Source organism: Lycium barbarum, chromosome 10 (assembly GCF_019175385.1).
Source record: "Lycium barbarum isolate Lr01 chromosome 10, ASM1917538v2, whole genome shotgun sequence".
Taxonomy (NCBI): domain Eukaryota; kingdom Viridiplantae; phylum Streptophyta; class Magnoliopsida; order Solanales; family Solanaceae; genus Lycium; species Lycium barbarum.
The window spans coordinates 124,740,793-124,765,701 of record NC_083346.1 but is presented as its reverse complement, the minus strand read 5'-3'; the positions used below and the strand labels follow the sequence as shown (position 1 = coordinate 124,765,701).

Below are 24,909 nucleotides of genomic sequence, written 5' to 3'. Positions count from 1 at the left end.
CGTATATATATTGTAAAAACTTATCAACACTTAGGGTTTATCTCAACGCACTGAATACAATAGTTTATCTTAACATACCATTCTTACCACTTATTTATAGTTAATTAATTCACGTTCCAGAATGCTCCAAACAAGCCGTATGTATATTGTAAGAACTTATCAACACTTAGGGTTTATCTCAACGCACCGAATACAATAGTTTATCTTAACATACCATTCTTATCACTTATTTATAGTAAATTAATTCACGTTTGCACCTTAATTTATGATTTAACACGACAAATTCGTATGATTCGCTGTAAAAAAACAAGTTGAGGAAATTTTTATCATATGAATAACGACTCAGAGGCGTATCTAGCCTATAAGTTTGGGGTTCAATTGAACCCCAAACTTTCGACTCAGAGCCTAAATTTATGTGTAAAACATTATTAAAATTGTAATAAATAGTAGATATGAATCTCTAACTTTAAAAATATAATAGGTTCAATACTAAAAATCTTAAGATTGAACCCATAAAATTTAAATGCTGGATCCGCCTCTAAATAACGTGCTCAATAAAATATTGAAAGTTGATTTAAGTTCTTGAATACAGATACCATTACCTGTTATCCAACAGTCAAAATGCAGACTTATCCTATAAATAGTTTTATTCTGGAAGACCATTGACCAAGATACTCTAAATAAAGAGTAGCGATATACCAGATTGGACCAGCTGCTATAAACATTTTGAAAGAAATTTGTCAAACTAATTTTCTAAATATATTTTAGAATATTTTAACTATAAATGATAAACTCAACCCATTCCGATTTATATGACAATATTTTCATTCAAGGAATTCCTAAATGTTTGAACCATATAAAAACCTTACACATATATCCAAAAGTTTGCATGAAATTAAGAAATGCAATAGATGCATCTTTTGTGTACTTTTGTCACATACAAAATTATCTAAATATCCTATCAAAGGAGACATGTTCATTCTTTATTTCATTTTATATGACACTTATATTTATATTTTGATGTGGAGTGTTAATAGGTTTCTTTTATTTTGACTTTCCAAAACAATAATTCTACTTTATATGACACTTATATTTATATTTTGATGTGGAGTGTTGATAGGTTTCTTTTATTTTGACTTTCCAAAACAATAATTCTACTTTATATGCTTTTAATTATAAAATGCTTGTGACATATATTACCTTGTATTTTATTTAAAATAAGTAAATTTACTTCTAAAAATTTAGCGAGCCAATATTTTCTTAAACAAATATTAATTAAAAACACACACATTGTTCTTGGGGTGAAAATGATTTTTTAACCCCCAACTTTGCTTTAAAAATCAAACTCCCCTCTCAACTATAAACAATAGACATTCTCCCCCCTTTATCCTATGCAACGTCTATTTTACCCTTGACATTTTCAATCCTCCATCTATGTAATACCTTTTTCATATTATATAAAATTTATTTTTTTAACCTAGGTATTTATAGATTCTTATTTAAATTCATATTATAAGTAGAATAATCTTTTATGAATTTATCACAAAATCTAATGTTACTTTTTATGATTGATATTTTAGTACATACACTCACATATTACCTGTTATTTTTGCATATATATGTATATGTATATTTAAGTTTCACTTCTCTCTTATTCTCTATTGTCAATATATAAACGAAATTTGATTGTCATTAATGGAATATTTTAAATTATAATTTAAAATTCTTTTATAATATAGATAGATAATCTTTTAGGAATTCGCTATAGAATATACCTCTATTTTTATTAATTATTTTGTATTACCGGCATTAAAGATATTTATAAATTTATTATTACCAGTTATATTTACTTGTATAAATAGATATCAGAGTTTTGATTATTATTAATAAAAAAAATTCTTTTCTTCTCATTTATTTCATTACACAACGTCATTAAGTTATATACTCAACTAGTATTTATCAAAATTTTCTTTTTCCGCCTCGAAAGTAATATTTATTTTTTATAGGAAATTTGTTACATAGATTAAAGAGATAAATAAATCATGACTCTAAAGAAGTAAAAGTAAAAAAGATAATTTGATATGTAAGGGTAAAATAGGACTTTAGAAAAGTCAATTAGGATAAAGGGGGGAGAATGACTATTGTTTAAAGTTAAAGGGATAGTTTGATTTTTAAAGCAAAGTTAAAGGTGAAAATCTACTCGTTTTTGTGTCGACATAATAAATCAGCGGCAATGTAGTTAGTGGTTTTAAATTTAGACAGTACAGTCTATTTTTTTTTATTATTTTTATCTTTCTAATAATTTTTCTTTTGATAAATAGAAACAATTTCTTTTGGAGAAACTAAAAGAGCCAATGGGAACTCAGTAACGTTTTGCAGTATCTTTTTTTGTAGGCAACGAAGAATGTCGACAGAGATTGACGGTGCTGACGCCGAAATGCCTTTTTAAGATATTGGTCAACGCTGACTTCAGTCAAAGTCTGTGAAATATAACGCGGTTTTGTAGCACTCACAAGCATGCATGATGTAACCCTAGAAAACAAATTTTCTCATAATTAATTACTCTCTCTGTGAGAGGCGGATCTAGGATTTAATCTCTAGAGTTCAACTTTTTGGAATTTTTTAGCATTGAACTTTATGTTTCTAATGTTATGGGTTCATTTCTACTATTTATTGTAATTTTAGTAAACTTTTACCCCGCATCGAAAGTTTGGGGTTCAATTGAACCCCAAGGTATAATGCTCCATCCGCCTCTGCCTCCATCCCATAATAAGTGTCATCTTAGCCAAAAAAATTGTCCCATAATAAGTGTCACCTTAGAAAGCCAAGACATAAATTGACTAGCTTTTTTCATTTCTACCCTTAGACAAAAATTGACAAGTTAAAGTAACATCTAAATGATGATTGAAAAAGGCACATAGTAACTTGGTATTGTTGGATTCTCAATGTCAAAAGGTCTACTACTTGTGCATGCTCTAATCAAGAAGAAAAAGTAATATAGGGGTAATTTGGTAAACTTCGCATTGCATTATTAGTTTCTTAATATGCGTGTTTTTTGCTAAGGTGACACTTATTATGGGATGGAGGGAGTAGTATATATCCTAAGTATACAACTAAAGGTTAGGGTGGACGATAAGTACTTCTTCATTTTTAATTAATGATATCGAGTTTGATTTTAGGAATGAGTAATCGCAGAGCCACGTTTGTTATTCTTTGGAAAATTACTCTTTATAGATAGATAAAGAAAATTGTACGTATATTATACTATACACCGACTTTTTTTTAGCTTTTTATGTGTTTACTTGTTTATATCTTGACTCTCTCTAGTAAATTTCTGGTTTCGCCAATGAAAATGAATGTCCTTTGATAGGGAGCATTTTACTCTCCAAAATGAGACTTTTCGGCGTGAATCTAAGTTATTGGAGTCCCATAGCGGGTAGAAAATACCGGATGTGTGACCAAAATATAATATCCTACATGTATTGCAAGTATACCACTCTACGAAGTGATATCCTCTGTTTCGATTTGTTTGGGGTAGTTTGACTAGTCACAAAATTTAAAAAAGAAAATAAGACTTCTAAAGCTTGTGTGCTTAAACATACCATAACATTTATTTGCTTTTTTTTTTTTTTAAACTTATGTTCTTAAACATGTAATAATTTTGTGTGATTAGCATCTTCTCATTAATGAGATGTAGAAATGTATCGGGTTTCTAATGAATCTGCTAGAAAATAATGCCAAACAACGTGATATAAGGGGCACACGTGGATTCCTCTCATCTCCCTTTCACCAAGGCCAAGTCTTTTGTTTTGTTCTTTTTTCTGAATGATAATAATTATGCCACGATACATCACAAAATCAAAAACTTTGTTTCTTCCAGCTGACATGGAAAAGTTGAATAGACCAAATAATTCACAAAGATTAATTGGAGTTTTTCGCTTAAACTTTTGGTTTACGAAAGTGTGTATTTTCATAAGAATGAATCTAAGCCCACTTGTATCAAATGTGCATGCATCAGATTTCTGAATAAAAAGAAATATGCAAGAAAATGACAAAAGTCTAATGCTTACTAACTATTCAAATAACAATTAATATTGTATTTAGTTGTAAAAAAACATGTGCTTATAGAACGAAATGCACACATATTTCAAACCCAAAAACAATTTTGTCCACAAATTTGAATTGACTTCCTTAAAAGAAGTAAGTTATGATTCATGAGATATGGGTTGTTGCATATATAGTGTTTGTAACTTCTCCAATATGGATTACTTGGTAAACTTGAATATAAGTAATCAAAAATAAGTTTAATCTATTTTAGTTCACTGTTTGGAAGAAAACAACAATTCAACTTTGGTTGTTCTAAAACTAAACTAAACACCTAATTTTTTTAGCTTTAATTTGATAATGATTCCCATCATCAATTTTTCTTTCGATCTTGATGTTTTTTTTATCCCTAAGAAAAAACATATTTTCTTTGGTTGTTGGTTAAGTACATGCCCCTAAATTATTGGAAATAGAATAATTATGTCTTCCGTTTACAATATAAAAAGAGTTTTACATTAATATTACTGTAATTTTATATGTTGTAATCAGTGTTAACAATAAGTTAAGCTTAAAAGTCAAATAAGTTGTGATCGGCTATATGATCACTTGTTTATAGGATTTATCATGAATTTGAAAACTCTACACTAGCTGTCAGTCTACCGCAATCCTTCTCCTTTATACGGATTTGAAACCGACAATGTGACCAAGCGTGCACAGGCGAATTAGCAAATCATAACAGACTAAATTCAAAAATTGGAAAAGACTTATAATATATCGGGATAGGAATAACCAGAGCTTTTATTTTTATTCGACGCATATATTGTAATAAGTAACTTCCTATATTTTACGTGTTAAAAGTCTTTGTTTGTTATAGAATTAATATTATTTACAATTGACTTTTTATATACCTTACAATGCAAAATTAAGATCTTTACACTATGAGAGGATAGAGTCGAACTCTATAACTTAAATATCCTCTCTTATTACGTCATCGTTTTAATTTGTTATATCACAAGTAACGGAATTAGTGGAAGTCAAAGTCAAACATTAGACCCCAAAATTATGCAAATTGACCAATGTTAAGATATTCATGGGATAATAAAAGGGTCAGTAATGTCGTTTTCTTGAATGCTTTCTATATTAATTGAGTCAGCAAATAAATAATAATTCATAGCTTTTGACTTCTTTGTTGTTTATAAAATTGTAGGCCTAATTTATTGTTACTATATATCGACTTAGAGTTCTATAAAATTTTCCTTGTTTTTTTCAATTGACTTGTTGAAAAAATAGCGGGAAAATATCAACTATAAACCTTATTTTAAAAGTCTAGTAGTTATTTAGTATAATATAACGGTGTTTTACTGAACCAAGTGTTATGATTTCTTTTTAAAATTTGACTTATTTCGTCTTTTTTTTTTTTTTTTAATGTTTGGTGTAATTTTTAAATAAATTTAGGTTGACTAGTGAAATTGTAATCACTAAGCTAGGCTACTAGCATTAGAAGCTTTACTGAATAGATATGAAGACATGAAATGCAGTATAGGAATTGTGCTCCAACAAAACCTGTATTAATATTCAATTTGAAGTTTCTAGATGAATATTAATACTTAATGGTAAAAGGGTGGCACGTCAGTTGGTTAAACTATCCATTTCAAAATTCAGCATAGATGGGAGAAAATATAGTTATAGGGGTTGTAATGACCACATTTCTCCATTAAAAATACCAACACTATGCAAAACTGATAAGCACATCATCCGATATTTGTAAACCACATTTGTTCACTTTTACTATCAATCTTTTACTGAATGAATATGAAGCCTACTGAGTAATATGAAACCATACTTGTTCTTCTTTTAATATATTTAACCTTCCATTATTGACATTTTCAGAGGCATCAGCATTAGGGAAGCTTCTATCGCTGAGACATTCAAAAGAACAAAATTAAGAAGGTTTCACTTCCCCAATCTTGCTTTTCTCATGCCATTCCGTTAAATCAGATTTCATAGCCACCAAACACAAATTGGAATTCAATCATTCAAGAACTATTAATCTTGGCATTAACACAATATTATCACTGATACATTAAGACACGCATTACGGGAAATACCATTTACTGATATAAGGAAATTACTAGCTTGTTTGTAACAGCAAACACTATAACCTAATATATGTACAAAGAGTTAAACCAGATTCAACCAGGGACATCAATACAGGCCATAGACCAATGGAGGCCTATTTGGCCTGTAGATACTAAGCTTTCCCAGCAAGCAGGAAAGAATTACATAACGAAAGCCAAATTTTCAAAATGCTCCTGGTTATCTGGCATCAATCCCTAACTTCCACAGGCCATACACTCATCACGGTTACTCAAAGAGCACACCATCTGTGCCATTTTAGTTTCTTCATCAACTGGAGTCTCTGGCTTTTCCTGCATTCAAATCCCAAACGCATTCTGTAACAATGAATATATTGATTTTATGATGACAAAGCAAAACAAGATATAACGGTTGCTACCTTTAGTATGGAAGTGTCAACTGTGAACTTGATGGCATCAGCTGCAGCCCGTGATCTTAGATAGTACATACCTGTTTTCAAACCCTGCCAGTAACAATTTCAAAGGTCAATGAAACCTAAGCAACATGTGCAGACTAAACCCAACAAGACCATCTTCACACATGAATTTCGAGCAAATGTATCGTCTCCTAGACCAACTATCAGGTCTAGTAAGAACATGTTAGGATATGCCAACTACAACAACAACAACAACCCAATGAAATCCCACAACGTGAGGTCTGGAGAGGGTAGAGTGTACGCAGACCTTACTCCTACCAAGGTAGGACAACTGTTTCCAAAAGACCTTTGGCTCAATAGAAAGCATAAAAAGAGAAAGGATATGCTAACTAGATATTTGAAATATATCCCAACTAGCAAAAATGATAAATCACAATTAGAGGTGGCAAATTTAGCCCATGAAAACATGACACGGTCAAGTTTGGGCTGGTCATTGACCCACGTATTTATTAGTTCAGCCCTCAAGAATTGGGCTGCCCAAATTGACCCATGAGAAATCTTATCAAAATATTTTCAAAACGTCATAGTAAAGAAAAACATAGTTTTATTAGGTAAATTATAAAACATAGGAAGAATTGGGAGGGTTGGATTACGACCCTGCTTTTTGGCCCATTTAGCCAAACCCATTTCAGCCAAGTAACCTTTGAGTGGTCAATAACCCACCCATTTATTAACTCAACCCATTTGACGCTCTTAATCACAATATCTTACAATTGAAGCAATAAACTGTTACGTGAAATGGGAAGCATACCCTGGACCAAGTATGAAAATGCAGGGATGTAAGCTTTCCAAAATTGGGTTGGTCCATATGGATGTTGAGACTCTGACTCTGATCAATATAGCATCCACGGTCAACAGCCATATCAACTAAGTTCCGTTGCTTGATCTCCCAAACAGTCCTAAACATCAACACATAGTATAAGCACTGAATTGGAAGTAGAATGAACATGAAATCAGGAGGAAAAAAAAATCAAGCAACACGGAAAAGGAATTCATACTTGTATATGAGTTTAAGATCCTGTGGAATTTCTGGGATTTTCTGCACGGAACCATCATCATAAATAATCCTATTCTTGAGGGTAGGAGACCAAAGCCCCATCTCAGTTAAATCATGAAGAAGATGCTTGTTCACCACAACAAATTCACCACTGAAAAAAGAACATCCATAGTTATTATCTGAAGACAGTAAAATTAATTCAAACTGCATTGAGCTAAAGGATCTGGCTGCAAAAGTAACCTTAGCACTCTTCTACTGTAGATATTGGATGTATATGGCTCAAAGCATTCATTATTTCCAAGAATTTGGCTGGTTGAAGCAGTGGGCATTGGAGCTACAAGAAGTGAATTTCTTACACCATTCTTTGCAATCATCTCACGGAGAACACCCCAATCCCATCGATCTGATGGTGTTACTCCCCACATGTCTGGCTGGATAATACCCTGAACAGAATAGTTCAATCTCAATTGAGTACAATGAAAATCAGAAAGAAATAGGCAATAGTGAATCCAACACAAAATCTGACAAATCATTAAACTTTTGGTCCTGTAATATCAAAGATTTATTTCAGGTCTATTTTCAAATTAATCTTTTGACTCGGATGACATCTTCGAAGTTAACAGCAAAATTACATTTCTTTATGTCTAAGGGTGCACCATTCACCCTTTCTAGAAACCAAGTGCACCATTCACCCTTTTTTAAGTATGGGTGCCAGCAGACTACTACATAAATTCTAGGAAGTACCTAAAAAACCTATTTTTATGGAAAGACCACTAGTTCACATGCACTATAATTTTGAGAGTAAATCTGCCCCTGGCCTAGCTCGATTTTCAGAAGTCCTCAACAACCAAACAAGTCATCCACATAGTAAATCATCAGCTAAAGCAAAGTTCCAATATATACCTTGCTGACTGGACTTCCTGCATATGTCTCATATGGGCCTTCCTTGGCAGCTAATTCAGAAGAGGCTTTTAAAGCATGGTAGTATATTGTCTCAAATATGTCTTTGTTCAGCTGCTGAGCCTATACATTTACAAAATACAAGATCAGCCCCACTGCCCAGTTAAACCATAAAAGATGGATGAAGGGTGAATACCTCTGGTGAATCAAATGCCATGCCAAGCAATATGAATGTGTCTGCAAGACCCTGGACCCCAAGTCCAATAGGTCTGTGTCGTAAATTAGACCTTTTTGCAGTTTCGACAGGGTAGTAATTGACATCAATAATTTTGTTCAAGTTCTTAGTCACCAATGCAGTGACCTGTCTCACATGAAAAATAGAACAAGATTAGACAAATATCCAAGATAAAGTAGGTAAGTCCGATTTGATAGGAAAAGTCTAACCTCTGCCAGTTTGTCAAAATCAAAGTATCGGTTTTTAGAGCCTCTGCTCCCAACAAGTTTAGACGGTTGTGATTCACTTGGGACCTCCTAAAAGATATAAAGGAAAATGATAAAATAACAGGACAAAGAAAACTTAAAAACAAGCAATGTTTTCAAGTTTATGGCATTTGTAACTACCTTCTCTCTAACATATCGCGGAAGAGCAATTGATGCAAGATTGCACACGGCAGTTTCAGTAGGACTTGTGTATTCAATAATCTCAGTACACAAATTAGAAGACTTGATTGTGCCGAGATTCTGCTGGTTGCTTTTTCTATTACAAGTATCCTATGATAATGAACAAAAGAAAGGATTAAAAAGTTTCCGATGCATCCAAACAGCATAAACAAAAGTATAATATTAAAGTTACCTTATACAGCATGTATGGGGTCCCAGTTTCTATCTGAGACTTCAAGATCTCAAACCAGAGATTTTGTGCTTGCAGAACCTTCTTTGCTTTACCCTGAATTGAAAAAATTGGATCATTTTTTCAATTTATCCAAGCTTGGCAAGCAATTAATCACAATAGTAGACTTAGTTTTACCTCTCTTTCATACTTTGTATACAGCTTTTCAAAATCTTCACCCCAGCAATCTGCCAATCCAGGAGCCTCACTTGGACAAAATAAAGACCATTGCCCGTTGCTTTGGACTCTTTCCATAAAAAGATCTGGCACCCAAAGAGCATAGAAAAGATCTCGGGCCCGATGCTCTTCCTGCAGAGATAGACATGTTATGTCAATTAAGCAATTACAAGCCTTATGATATGAAAGGATTACAGAAATCCTAGTGGAAAGAACAGTTTGATTAAGCCACTTTAGTCTTGTAAGACTAATAGCTTGCTTGGCCAAGCTTCCAAAATTAACTTCTTTTAAAAAGTGCTTTTTCTTAGAAGTGCTTTTGGAAAAAACACCTTTAGAAAGTAATAGATTGTGTTTGGCTAATCAACTTTAAAAATATTTTTTCCAGTATTAGAGCATGAATTTGTGCTTAACCAAAGTTCCAAAAGTGTTTTTGGGGAAAAGCTACCTTGTTTAAGGTCTAATCTTCTGCAAATATTCAAAAACACTTATTTTCCCCCTAAAAGCTTAGGCCAAACACTTCAATTGTCTAAAATAAGTACTTTTTTAAAAAACATAACACTTTTGGCTTCTCAGGAACTTGGCCAAACAGGCTATAATACGCATAGAAAATTGATTAGATCAAGGATAGTAACTACACCTTTCCATGGTTCTTCCTCAAATCCAGAAATTCAAATATATCAGAATGCCAGGGTTCAAGATAGACAGCAAAAGCACCTATACACAACATAGAATTGTCAGAAACAATCAAATCCAGACCTTGGCCCATTATAAGTATATCTAACAAAAGTCTAGGCTTACCCTTTCTTTTGCCACCTCCTTGATCAACATATCGAGCAGTGTCATTAAACACACGTAGCATCGGAATAATTCCATTTGATGTCCCATTTGTTCCACGAATATAACTCCCAGTACCACGAATATTGTGCACAGATACTCCAATTCCTCCAGCAGATTTGCTAATAACAGCACACTCCTTAAGAGTGTCATATATGCCCTCAATACTATCTTCTTTCATGCATACAAGGAAGCAGCTACTTAACTGCAAGTCAAGGAAGAAAACTATTAGGCATTGGAAATTATGCTTAGGAGCTATTTATCTGTTTTCTAATTAAATTGACATACCTGAGGCCTTGGAGTTCCAGCATTAAAAAGAGTTGGAGACGCATGAGTGAACCATCTTTGAGACATCAAATGATAAGTATTGATGGCAGATTCAATATCATCTTTGTGGATCCCAACAGAGACTCTCATCAGCATATGTTGTGGCCTTTCTACGACCTTTCCATCAATCTTTAAGAGGTAAGACCGCTCCAGGGTTTTGAAACCAAAGTAATCATAGTCAAAGTCCCTGTCATATATGATCTCACTGTCCAATCGAGCTGCATTCTGTGGAATAAAAAGGCAAGTAGTTAATAACTCACCTCTAAAATTCTAAAGTATCGATGAAGCAACAATCATCATCAGATAATAAAATGATATAAGTGAGGTGTTGCTCAATATACCTTCATTATAATCTCATACACTTCATCAGAAATCAGAGGCGCCTTAAGTCCAGATCTCTCGCTGACATGGTTGTGCATGTCCTTAACCCTGTGAAAATCACAAACATATTGTAAACCACAACTTTCTATTCTCAATCATTGGACCAGTGTTTTATTCCAAAGAACAAAAAACACTAATGATAATAAATAATTCAAAGTTCTTACGTCTCAGAAAATATTTTCTTTGTGTTCTTGTGCAGATTGGAAACAGCAATCCTTGCAGCCAGCTGCAATATAAATACATTTAAACAAATGGATAATTAAATACACCTTCAGAAAGCAAAAACTCATCTTTAGATGTAATCTCAACATAAGGTTTACTCTATCTAAACTAGAATGGAGAACTCGATATTAGTACCCCCCCAATTTATATGACACTTTTTTTTCCATTTAGAAAATTTGAAAATGTTTGATAGAATTCCACTAACTATATTATTCTACACAACTTTCAACTATTCAAATTCATTTAATACTTCAAATTATAGACTATGACATGATGCTTTTTCTCTATCAAGCTAGTTTCTCAATCAGTGGTTTTATATTAGTATATCTTTTTCAATACTACTAATATAGTTGGCAAAATTAAATTAATATCTTAAAATTTCCATTTTCAATCAAACATCATCAAATAAAATAAACTGATAAACTATTAAGAAAACGCAAAAAAGTAACAAGCAGGTCCTAAGTAGAACGGTATCATTTCCAAAGTGTAAAAAAATGTTTAAACTGCAGTCCAACCTAATCAGGGTTGTCTATATAAATCCTCATTATAACAATTCCCGACTATTCAGCCCAATTTCATTATATCACAAATTACTTCTATCTCAAATTAACCCAGAATTCAAAACTAATTATCATTTCCAACTTCCACACACTCAAAACACAAACCGAAAAAAACGTTGGTTTGTCCAATAAAACATTGTCAAATTAAATAAATTTATAAATCTATATTAAACACAAAAGAGAAACAAGTAAATAGTAAGCAGAACAGTGTCATGTCCCAAATTAAAATAAAATGTCCAAACTGTTGGGAATAAAATAGACGCGCAAAAATAATATTCACTGTATTAGTGATAAACGCGGAACACTAAGTTATGGTTAAATCAGCAAGAATAAAATGCAGCAATAATGACACCAAGATTTTACGTGGAAACCCTTCTGAATAAGGGAAAAACCACGGCCAAGAGGAGCAGCTGATATCACTATAGTAAGGAATTTTACACTGTGTAGTCACGAGTATAAATACTCCAAAGACCACTACACACTCAAAAAGAAAAACACTCTTTTGATTTTCCCACCTTACTACAATATCACTCACACTCTATTTTTCTTTACAGACTATTTTCTCACAGTCTATGGAACACCTCACTTTGCTCTCACTCAGATGTATTGTCTGAGATTTTGGTGTGTATAGCAAATGATCTTGGTGATGTTACAAATGAACCATAAGCCGCCTATTTATAGGAATGAATTTCCTATGATGAGGTAAGCGCTTACATCACGACTATGATGAGCTAAGCGCTTACATCACGACTATGATGAGGTAAGCGCTTACATCACGACTAAGATGAGGTAAGCGCTTACATCACGGCTATGTGAACAAAAGAATTGACTTGTTGGCCAATTCCACAATTGCTACCAATGTGATTTTATCAAAGGAAGAAAAATCTTCCTTTCTTAAAATATGGGATAGTGGACTGGACCCCACACAAACTGCAACAAATAAATCAACCAATATCTATCACATACACCTTAAATTCAAACTAATTGGGATTGTCTATACGAATCCTGTATATCAAGTCCCCTCCATTCGTCCCAATTCATTAGATTACAAAATACTTTAATCTCAAATAAGTGGGCATTTGGACATAAAAAATGTGAAATTTAAAAGGAAAAAAAAAAAGATTAAATTTCACTTATAAACAATTTATGGGTCAAAATTACATATTCATAGCCCATATTTTAAATTACAAACTTATAGCCCAACATTTCATGGCCCAACTTAAATATTCACCTTTATACAACTTTATACACCTACTATAGACAATGTATATACTTTGTATAATAATGTATAAGACTAATATACAATATTATACAACAATATAGTATAACTATATACATCTACTTTAGACAATGCATAAACCTTGTACAAAAGTGTATAATAATGTATAAGACTAGTAAAAAACTGAAGAGGAAAAAACATGATTCCATAATAAAATTCCAAAACCAAAAAAAGTGAAAACTATCCATGGCCAAACAGACCCTAATTACCATTTCCAAATTCAACATGCTCAAAACACAATTCAACAAATATATTGCAAATCAAAGACTGACACAGGCATAATCAGGGTGATGCACAGTCAAATACAAACTAGCTGGGGTTGTCTATATGAATCCTCATTAAATTACAAAATACTTTTACCTCAAATAAACACAAGATCCAAAACTAATTACCATTTCCAAATTCAACACAATCCAATACACAAAAAATGATAAACTCACACAAGCATAATCAGGATGATTAGCAGTCAAAGCGGCGGCGGTCTCAGCAGCCAATTCATCAAGTTGACTAGTGGTAACGCCTTTATAAACACCAGCACAAACTTTCTGGGATACGAGTACCGGATCACAATGTTCAGGACTAAGTCCATAACTCAATTTCTTTAACCTAGCTGTTATCTTATCAAAATGTACTGTCTCTTGTCTCCCATCTCTCTTCACCACATACATCTTTGTTTGAGGAATTTCGTCGAACACTTGATAGACACAATTGATTTATTTAGGGATTTGCTACAATTTTTTTCAGTGAGATGTGTGTGTATATATATACATTTGTAATTTAACAGTTTGAATTTTTGTTGTAATTGAATTTCCCTCTTCTTCTTTTTTTCTTTTGAAAAGTATAAATTAGGGTTTTGAAATTTTCCCGCCAAATGAAAGGGCGGGCTTTGGCGGTATTAATATTGGAAAAGTGGAGATGTGGGGTCCACTTTGTTAGGATATTTGAGGACATTATAATTTGAGATAATTGTAAAAAGAAAAAGAAAATACTAATTAATGAAAGTTATGAAGCAAGATAAATATTATTTCTAGCTAATAAGTAACAAAATTAAATGTTTTCATACTTTTTCTATAACAGCAATTTCTATTTAAATAGTAAGGGCTTATTTGGTACGAGATATAAGGGATAATTAATCTCGAAATTTTGGAAATAATTTATCCCACGCTTGGTTGGATAAAATTCCGAAATAACTAATCCCACGTTGAGAGTGGGTTAATAATCCCAGAATAATTAATCCCGAAATAACTTGTTTCCCAATCAATAGGGTCCTAAGAGTGCATAGTACTATTAAGTTCGTGTTCATATTTATTGAAGAAATTTTCACATAGTAGAAATTTTAAAAATTTAACAAATGAAATATATGTCCACATAACTATTCAAAATCATAAATATCAAATTTAATGCTCATTTTACTATAATTTTAGTTTTGCCGCCAATATTTATAAATTTTGGTGTAGTAGGCAGGACCAATTTATGATGAATAAGTTAGCTCCAATTACAAGATTGGACTTCGGAGTTTGACCATGTGCATTGTGTATTTTTTTCTCTTTCTTTTTTATTTCCCTTTTTTGGGATCCAAACTCCAAGCTTGTAATGCAACTCAAGATATTCATATTGTAGGGTCCACTTGTTAGGATTTTTGTGGACAATATAATTTGAGATATAATTATAAAAAATAAAATAATTGATGAAAATTAAAATTATTTTTTCCTTAGGAGGTGGGATAAAATAATACGAAGGTTAATGGAATAAGGGGATATACCATCTCAAAGTTTGTGCTTTATTTTATACTTTATTTGGTAGATGGTATAAATTTATTTCTTCTACCAAATATGGTACAAAATTAATCTTAAAGTTAGTGCTGATATATTCCATCTTATACCGTGTACCAAACGACCCCTAAAGTTATAAAGCAAGATAAAAGTTATTCTAGCTAATAAGTAACAAAATTAAATGCTTTTTATTTAAGACAATAAAAATATTACTGATTGATCACAATTCTCATATTATCATACATTTTTATAAAACGATTTCATATTTAAATAATTGTGAGTAGTAGTGAGATTTGCATGTTACTACCAAATTATAAAGTTTGTCTTATATTTATTATAACATGATTTCACATAATAGAAATATTGAGAAATTAATAAAATTAAATATAAGTGGACATAACTTATAAAAACATAAGTATCAATTTTCAATGCTCATTTTATATAATTTTAGTTTTGCCGCCAATATATTGATGAATAGGTTAGCTTTCATTACAAGATCGGACTTTGGAGTTTGAACCATTTTGTATTTTTTATCTTTTTTTCTTTTTTTATTGTCCTTTTCTGGGATCCAAACTCCAAGCTCGTAAGTTGTAATGCGAGTCAACATATTCACATTTCACATATTTGAAGTTCAAATCTTCTTTTAATCTGAATTCAAAAGTTTGAATTTTAAATTCACTTCACCGTGCTTCACAAAAGGATGTGGTCTTCTCTTTCTTTTTCGGGTAAGTATTTTCTCACAAATTAGGTGATCAAACCTTAACAAATTGGGACTATCTAGCCAAACTTCAAATATTATGTCCGAAGTTTGGGAATAAGCTATAAACTTCACACAAAAGTGTATGAAATTTGGACTTGCTAAGCCAAACTTCAAACAAAAAAAAATTCAAATTTCATTTTCAAATGCCGTTTGAAGGTGCGCTTTCGCAAAGAACTTCAGACACTGTTGATTATGAAACAACACTTCAAATTTTGTATCCTAGACTTAGTGTCAAAGTGACTAAATTTGTAAATTTTACACACTGCAGGTATGACTTAAATGGTGATCTCAAAATCGGCCAATAAAAAGAAGGAAATTTTTACATAGTGTGGAGAACATATAAGAGATATTTATATTTAGTAACTACATTTTATTTACATTTAGTAACTAAATGTTGTATTTGAATTACCTATAATAACTACAGTATATATTTAAAGTAGAATACTTTATTTTTATTCTTCACTGAGAATCTCAGGGCTAGCTTTGAGATGCTTTTTCACCACGAAATCGCCGCTGGAGCTTCGGTGAAGCCCACTGCTCCCTCTTCTCAGATCTAAGTGTATTCTTAGATTTGGCGTTGTTCTCCTCGCCATTGACATCGCCGCCGGAGCTCCTTCTCCAATCGACACCACAACCACCGTTGACGGCGTAGTGTATTTCTCATATCTAATTGTATTTCTGAGATCTAAGTATTTATCATTGTTGTCGCTTGAGATGTATTTATTTTTGTGTTGAATACATAGAAAGAGCTGGTTGGAACCTTACCGGACCACGGCGCTGTTGCCGAATGTGGAAAAATCTTCGGCGGTTATTTAAGATCTGAGTGTATTTTTTTTCTTGTATCTCAGATCTGAGTGTATTTCAGTGTATTCATTATTTTTTTAGTGTAAAATTTAGTGTTTTTTTATGTATTTTTCGCCTGTATTTCGAAGGAGATTTTTTTGTATACAAATAAATACAATAAATTTGAATATAGCTGAATATCCCTATATTTTTTTGTACTTATGTTGTTTGAATACAACCGAATTTAAAATAAAATAATTTGAATACAATGTAAAAGTAGTTACGAATGAATACAACCGAATTGAATATAACAAAATACAGTCAAATTTGAATACACGTTACTGTAACTATAAAATGTAATTAGTAAAAGTGTAGCTATGCATAATGAAAAAAATACCCAAAGTATAGTCATTTGTGTAAGTTGTATGATTTTAACTTTGGGCTTTTCAAGGATAAGTCTCTAGAGGTCTGCATCTAGTATGGCCGGCCCATGAACCTTCACCTGACTTCATTTTTTTTGTGCGGAATAGCCTTCAAAGGCACTGGTCTTTAATTATTGTCCCTCAAAATTTGAAATTTTTAATTTTTGCTCTTCGTCTAAAATTTATGGGTTCGGGTTCGAACCCCGCTTAGTCAAATATTAAAAAAAAAATTGCAATGTAGAAGTTTGTAGCAAATTAGGCCTATTCGGGCAAAGTTAGGTTTTAAGGCCTAATTTTGGGTAAAAGTTTGTCTTAAGGCAAACCTCTGACTGAATAGACCTAATTTTGTTACAAACATCTGTCTTGTAATTATTATTTTTTAACTGAATCGAGGTTCAAACCCATAACTTTGGGATATTAGACGAAGGACAAAAATTAATGACCAACAATTTAAGGGACAAAATTAAAGACCAGTGCCTTTGAAGTACAATCGTCCAAATGACCCACTTGACTTCAAAGTCTACAAACACGATAATTTTGAAGCACAATCGTGCAAATGACCCACTTGACTTCAAAGTCTACAAATACTATAATTTTTCATTCCACATCTTAGTAATAGTAGTAGACATTTGTGGGAGAATTCTTGCATTTGCCGTGAAGACTGGGCAATTTCACCAATTGATATTCCAAATATACATGTAGACCGGGGCGGATCCAAATGCAACGTGTGGCAGTGATGGAGTCCGGATTTTCATCAAGAGAGTTCAGAATATGAGAAAGTAAAGACACGAAGAAGTCAAAGGGGGTTCAACGTCTACTATATATACATAAAAATTAATTCTAATCATGTATAAACAGTGTAATTTTCCGCTGAAAGGGAACCCCTTGGCCCTTCCTCGCTCCGTCCCTGCGTGTGGGTTCACTGAATATATATAAATATTTGAATGTGAACCAAATTATTATTGTATATTAATTTGAGATTGCTACCCATACGATATATCTGCATCTGCGCGTGAGATTTCTTAACTGTGAATAGTCAAGTCAAGAATTCAAAAATTTCAACAGCTATAATATGTGTGGTTGACTTTAATTTGGAAAACTGCTGAAATGCATTTCTCAAAATAGTCATCTGCACCGAGGATATTGCAATAGATATAGGGTGTGTTTGATACGAATAAAAATGTTTTTTGGAAAAATAAGTGAGTTTTTTTTACTTATTTTCTAATGTTCAGTAAGTAAGCAAAAAATTATTATTTCAAGAGTATTTATATGTAATAGTAGAACACAATGGGGGTGGGAGTGGGGTTTCGAGGTAGGTGATGAGATGGTCAAGGAATGAGGGTTAGAGGCGTTGGGTGGGCGGGGAAGACACAATGAACTTGAAATGTTACTTATGAAACTTATTTTTCCTATATTTTCCTCATTTTAAAAATTTGTTTTCCTAGAAAAAATGTCTTTCAAAATATTTTGACCAACCAAACATTAAGAAATTGAAAAAATTCCCTCCATACCAAACACACCCACAGAGATGTAAGATTTTCTTCTGTTTCGTGGAAAAAATCCAAGTGAACAGATTCTTCATTTGCATTTTGCCACTATCCTTTTCCATTTTTGGTGCTATATAATGGTGTAACTCTTGAAACCAAGCCAATCAAGTTTCCAAATCCCTTCGAAACATATGGAGAAGCACATTTTCTTATTGATTCTTCTCTTTTTATTTCAATATTATTCTATTTTTATATCAAGTGCTCCCTCAAATGAGACAGACCAACAAGCTCTACTAGCTTTCCGAAATCTTGTTATAAATCCCAGTCTTTTTCTGGCCAAGAACTGGACTAAGAATTCTTCTTTTTGTTCTTGGTTTGGTGTCACTTGCAGTACAAAAAGGCAAAGGGTTGTAGCCTTGGCTCTTCCTAATTTGCAACTTCAAGGCACTATTTCACCGTCTTTGGCCAATTTGTCCTTTCTCATAGAGCTCAATCTCGGGAACAACTTTTTCCATGGCAGCATTCCTTACGGCCTTGGCCAACTGCCTCGCTTGGAAGTGATTGATGTTCAAAACAATCAGCTAGAAGGAAGTATTCCAACAAGTTTATTTCAAAACTGGAGAGTTCAAAATATTTCATTGGCTTTCAATAAATTCAGTGGTGAAATGTGGAAAGGTCCATGGTATGTACCGGAACTCAGAGTCTTAAATCTCAGGAACAATAGCCTCATAGGTATAATCCCTCCTTCGGTTGGAAATGCCACAAAGTTGTTGAGCTTCAGTTTGTATGGTAATAGAGTTAGTGGCAACATTCCAAAGGAAATCGGTAATCTAAGCCAACTTGCATTTCTATCCTTGACTGATAATCAGTTAACAGGTTCTATTCCGGCAGTACTGTTTAATATCTCGTCGCTACTTGCCTTATCTGTTGCAATGAATAGCCTTTCTGGTCCTCTCTTGCTTGGTGAAGGGAATATTGTCTCAAATATGGAGTTTTTAAGTATTTCTTACAATCTAATTTCTGGTCACATTCCTTCCAACATTTGTCAATTCACAGAGCTCAAAATGTTGTCCATATCTTGCAACAACATAACTGGAGAAATACCCAAAAATACTGATTGTTTAGCGAAGCTCGAAAAGCTCTATATTGCATATAATTTCCTAAGTGGGACTATTCCTATTTCATGGGGCAATATTTCCTCTTTGCAAGCTCTTAGTTGTTCAAGCAATCCCATGGAGGGGCAAATTCCTCCAGAATTAGGGAAGCTACCCAATTTGGTGCAATTAAGCTTTCAGGAGAATTATAATCTTATTGGTCAAATTCCAGATACTATTTTTAATATATCTTCTTTGGAATTCATTTCTTTCAGTTTCAACAAACTCTCGGGGAGAATTCCAACCACTACAGGTCTTCATCTTCCCAATCTTAAGGGACTTTACTTAGCACACAATCAACTCGAAGGGGAAATTCCTTTGTACATCACAAATGCATCCAAGATATCCTATTTGGATCTTAGCTCTAACTTTTTCAGAGGCACCACTCCAACTAACTTGGGAAATCTTCGTGAGTTGCGAGTACTATTCCTATTTGATAATCAACTTACCAATGAACCAAGTGAGCATGAATTGCGATTCTTAGATTCTTTGGTGTACTGTAGGATGTTGCGGTATCTAGAAGTGGGTTCCAATCCGTGGAATGGTGTTCTGCCCAGTTCTATTGGGAATCTTTCATCTACTATTGAAGTATTTGATATATCAGATGCACAAATCAACGGCCTCATCCCCATTAGTATAGGAAACATGAGCGCTTTATTTGACCTAGACTTTCAAGAGAACAACTTGACGGGAACCATTCCTTCTGAGGTCGGTAAGCTTGAACAACTCCAAGGTCTACGTCTAGGTAGCAATAAATTACAGGGGGGTATTGTAGAGGTAGTATGTCATTTATCTAATTTGGTTCAATTAACTATGGATGATAATGAGCTCTCTGGGTTGATTCCAGAATGTATAGGAAATCTTAGCATGCTACAAGAATTTTATTTGGGTTCTAACAAATTTTCATCAACAATACCTTTGAGCCTTTGGAAAATGAGTAGTCTTCTCAGTCTAGACGTGTCACAGAATTCCATAGAGGGAGAGGTTCCAGTGAATATTGGGGAACTGAAGGTCATGGTAGAACTATATCTTAATGGTAACCACTTTACGGGCATGATACCAAGTAGATTGGGGGACCTCCAAAACCTGAAGTCTCTTCACGTATCGAACAATTCATTTTCAGGCACAATTCCATTCTCCTTTGCCAACTTGATAAGTTTGGAATTCTTGGATATGTCTTTAAATGCTTTGTCAGGTACTATTCCTAAGACATTGGAAAAACTCTCATACCTTAAAATCATCAATGTCTCATTTAATAATTTAGAAGGTGAAATACCCAGTGGTGGTGTGTTTGCAAATTCCACTCTGCAATCATTTCTTGGGAACAAAGGTCTATGTGGAATGCACATATTGGAGGTTCCTGCTTGTGCTATCACTAATCCTGGACATCAATCAAAGTTGAAGAAGCTTGTGCTAAAAATTGTTATTCCGGTGTTTACTTTATCCATTCTGATATTCTTGTTTACTTCAATATGGATAATGAAACGACGGAAGAAGAGAAAGTCCAAAAACGTGGAAAAGGTACCGGAGGTCAAGACGCATCAATTAATATCTTATCACGAGATTCAACGAGCAACAAATTATTTTGATGGATCAAATTTAATTGGTGTGGGAGGTTCTGGCTCTGTGTACAAAGGCACCTTATCTAGTGGAATTGTGGTTGCAATAAAAGTCCTGAATTTGCAAAATGAGAAAGTATGCAAGAGGTTTGATACTGAATGTGAAGTGATAAGAAATGTTAGGCACAGAAATCTTGTACCAGTGGTTACTACTTGCTCTAGCGAATACATTAGAGCCTTTGTCTTGCAATATATGCCAAACGGGAGTCTTGAGAATTGGTTGTACAAAGAAGATTGCTGCTTGAACCTCCTTCAAAGAGTTTCCATAATGCTTGATGTGGCTGTGGCTGTTGAATATCTGCATCATAGTCATCATACTCATATCGTTCATTGCGATCTAAAGCCAGCCAACGTTCTTTTGGATGAAGAAATGGTGGCACATGTTGGTGATTTTGGAATCTCCAAAATTTTAGCTGTAAGCAAGTCAATGGCACGTACCGAGACATTGGGCACTCTTGGATATATTGCACCAGGTATACTAGTCTCTTTCTTTTTTAGTTATCGAAGACACTTTTTATTTCACAAAATATTGTTAGTACATAATTATTGTTATATTGGATGAGTAATGCTTTATAATTTTTCGTTTCTTTTAAGAATATGGCTCGGAGGGAATAGTGTCCACTAGTGGTGATGTTTACAGTTATGGCATTATGCTAATGGAGGTTTTGACAACAAGAAGACCAACAGATAAAGAGATATTCTACGAAAATCTTGGTTTGAGGGAGTGGATAAGGCGAGCATTTCCAAGAACTATGATGGAAGTTGTGGATGCCAATCTTTTTCCTGAGGAAGAACAAATCACTTCCAAAAGTGAAATTTGCATAATTTCCATGATAGAATTGGCTTTAGATTGCACAAAGGAAACGCCCGAATCAAGAATAACCATGAAAGATGTAGTCAAGAGGCTTAACAAAATCAAGAACACATTTTTGGAAATGTAGAAGTTAGCATCTCTTCCTGTGGTGTTCTTTCAGCGTTGCAAGTTAATATGTTGCTTTTTGGTTACGTGGTTTCTTTAGTAAAGTCGCCGCCTGTACTACTTAGAACCATGTATTGTTTGTACTTCAGAGTGTTGCATTTCCCACATTTTGTGATTTCATATTCGAGTTGTTTTGAAACTGTTTTACCTTTTGAAGTGATTATGGTTTGAGTGCTTAAATATCAAGAAAATTATGAATGTGTTTAGTTGCACCATTTTGCTTTCTGATTGTAAATGCACATAATTACTTAAACTCAAACTCTAATTTGATCAACCTCTTCAAGTATTTTATCAGTTTTCCCTTTGGAAAGCTAGGAGGGAGGGGTAAGTGTTAGGATGCCTCTATATTCCTAAGTTGGGACAAAAATAATCAACAATCTCATTGAAATTTGATGTGCATATTGTTAGGCTTTGGTGACATAGCCAAGATATCATAGTCATAGGTTGTAAAATTGTGTAAGTTTTGTTGCTTTGGGTTTGAGAGCCTAACTGTTCGGCGATGAGAACAACTAATAGACTTCTAGGCAGGCAAACTTTTGAAGTAGGGGTGCACATGACACCCTAGGCGAATGTCATATCGGAATGGGAGATGAAACTGAGAAGTTTTTAAAGGATAACACTAGTTCACATGAGGCACTCATTTAGATTCGATAATGGCGTAGCCCATTAATGGACAAATTCGTAAGTAGAGGCGGACCCAAATGGGTGCACTCCCACCCTTCGGAAAAAATTATGTATATATACCTTGATAAATTAATATATATTTAATTGTGCACTCTAACAAATGAAATTGTCTTTGGGGCCCGTTGGTTGCAACTGTTGCTTCCTTTACATGTCACCCCGGATCGAACCCGAATGTCACTTTTCATTATTTTTTTGGGCCTATTTCTAAGAAAACAATAAGCATTAAATGAGCTCACCCAGATTTGAAGCTGCACTGTCACCACATGTTGCACAGCCTTAGCCACTGAGTTGTCTCTTTCATTTGCTTTACTGTATTAAATTTTATTTATTACACATGTTTGACCTATATACTTGTATTTTCGCCATTGTGATACGCCCAAATTACACCTTTAATATCAGGAGTAAGCGGTCGTTGTCAAATATAGAACCCAACGAGGTTGGGGTCGAATCCCACAGAGAATACAATGAAGAAATATACTTGTTAATTGTAACACCCGACTATTAGTCTATATTTCAAGGGAGAGGGGAATATAATAGTAGTTTGATTGTTGTTTGTTCATTAAAGACTAAGAATGGTTATAAGATGTAAACTATTGGTAAATGGGACCAAGGTTGTGGTTCCAATGGAAAGTAATGCACTTGGGTATCAATTCAACTTATTTATATGCCTAAATGCATTAAACCAAGGGTCACGCGAATCTTGCCAAAAGTTTTCCAACCAAATTAGCAAATTTCATCCTAGACTTTTCCAAGCCCTAGAATGTTTTATAAGAGAACACCCATGTAGCCTCAACTAGTTTTCCTATTCCTAGCTCAAGCTATTAGATGGATTTAATGACCCAAATTGTTGCTATTAACTCTTTTCCTAACCTCTATTTTCTTTTTCAAGCAAAGTAATGGTATTAAGACACAAGTAATGTTGTACACCATCACAAGACATTAATACTTGAAGAGTTAATAGAAAACACCATTAGCATATAAATGAAGTGTGAGTATGAAACCCAATCACATAACTAACACATTTGGTCCCACAATCTTAGCTAAAAAGTTAGCTACTAATATTCATTAAAGGTAGAGCAATAAAGTAAAGTGGAGAAAATGACAAAAGCAAAAAGAATCTCTTAAAGACTTCACCAACCAATAATAAATATTCATTAAAGGTAGAGCAATAACACATTTGATCCCACAATCTTAGCTAAAAAGATTAGCTACTAATACTTTTTGCTTTTGTCATCTTCTCCGCTCAATACTTTTGTAATATTCTATAATACATATTGCTAACTAATCTAAATATAATAATTTAAGTTCTTATATGCTTTCCCTTTAACATAAGCAATATTAACTAAAAAGAGGCAAATGTGCAGACTTGTCTTTGCAACTATTAATATAGTAGTGCCAATCAATCAATCATAAATCTATATATATATATTATAAAGTTAGGCATAGATAAAGTAATATGTTACCTCTCTACGGCCTCTATTCCTATTTATCTTTTTTTTCATTTTTTTTGGCATTTTCCCCCTTATTTGATGTCCAAAAAAGCTGCAAAAAGATTAAATAAATACACCTTCATGTCATTAGTTATTGCTTCATTATTATCACTTATTGTATTTCTTTTACACCCCACGTTCTCTCATGATCAAAGCCTCTCCTCAAATCAGTATCAGTCATTAACTTCTTCTCTTTACCCACGTTCCTTTTAACATAAAATTCCGTTACTACAATTAGTAACGTAAATATAAATGCAATCAACGTAAAACCTATAAATATTACTACTGGAACATTTGATTTCATTCAGCCGTCCTCTTCCACTTCAAAACAAGCTTTTTTTTCTGACTTTATATGTATGAGATTTCTGTCTCACTTTTTGTTTGTGTGAATCTACACCTTCAAAGGATTTGCAAGAAGATAAGAAAAGAACCCCGTACAGTAGATTTCACTGTTTTCTGAAAGTCTGCCTTCACACCCTGTTGCATCAACGTTAATGATGAATATGAGGATGAATAAAAGGTCTGGCGAGGAAACAAGAGATGAGTTTGATAGGGTAACGGAGAGAATGTACTTAAG

At 33.3% G+C, this 24,909-nt stretch overlaps 2 protein-coding genes across 2 annotated transcripts; one reads left to right on the top strand and one right to left on the bottom strand.

Moving 5' to 3' along the window:
- Positions 1-6,079: 6,079 nt before the first annotated feature.
- LOC132614000 (ribonucleoside-diphosphate reductase large subunit-like) lies at positions 6,080-14,018 on the bottom strand. Its single transcript, XM_060328332.1, has 17 exons — positions 13,623-14,018; positions 11,286-11,347; positions 11,082-11,169; positions 10,702-10,965; positions 10,378-10,618; positions 10,217-10,293; positions 9,541-9,711; positions 9,367-9,459; positions 9,135-9,284; positions 8,958-9,044; positions 8,710-8,874; positions 8,517-8,636; positions 7,854-8,056; positions 7,615-7,764; positions 7,368-7,515; positions 6,560-6,643; positions 6,080-6,473 (listed from the first exon to the last, which is right to left on the bottom strand). The coding sequence occupies exons 1-17, from the start codon at positions 13,848-13,850 to the stop codon at positions 6,378-6,380; spliced, it is 2,427 nt and encodes an 808-aa protein (XP_060184315.1). The 5' UTR covers positions 13,851-14,018; the 3' UTR covers positions 6,080-6,377.
- Positions 14,019-18,597: 4,579 nt separating this feature from the next.
- Positions 18,598-22,120, top strand: LOC132613463 (probable LRR receptor-like serine/threonine-protein kinase At3g47570). The gene is made up of 2 exons (XM_060327484.1): positions 18,598-21,652; positions 21,774-22,120. Exons 1-2 carry the CDS (start codon positions 18,598-18,600, stop codon positions 22,118-22,120), a joined length of 3,402 nt encoding a protein of 1,133 aa, XP_060183467.1.
- Positions 22,121-24,909: the final 2,789 nt, after the last annotated feature.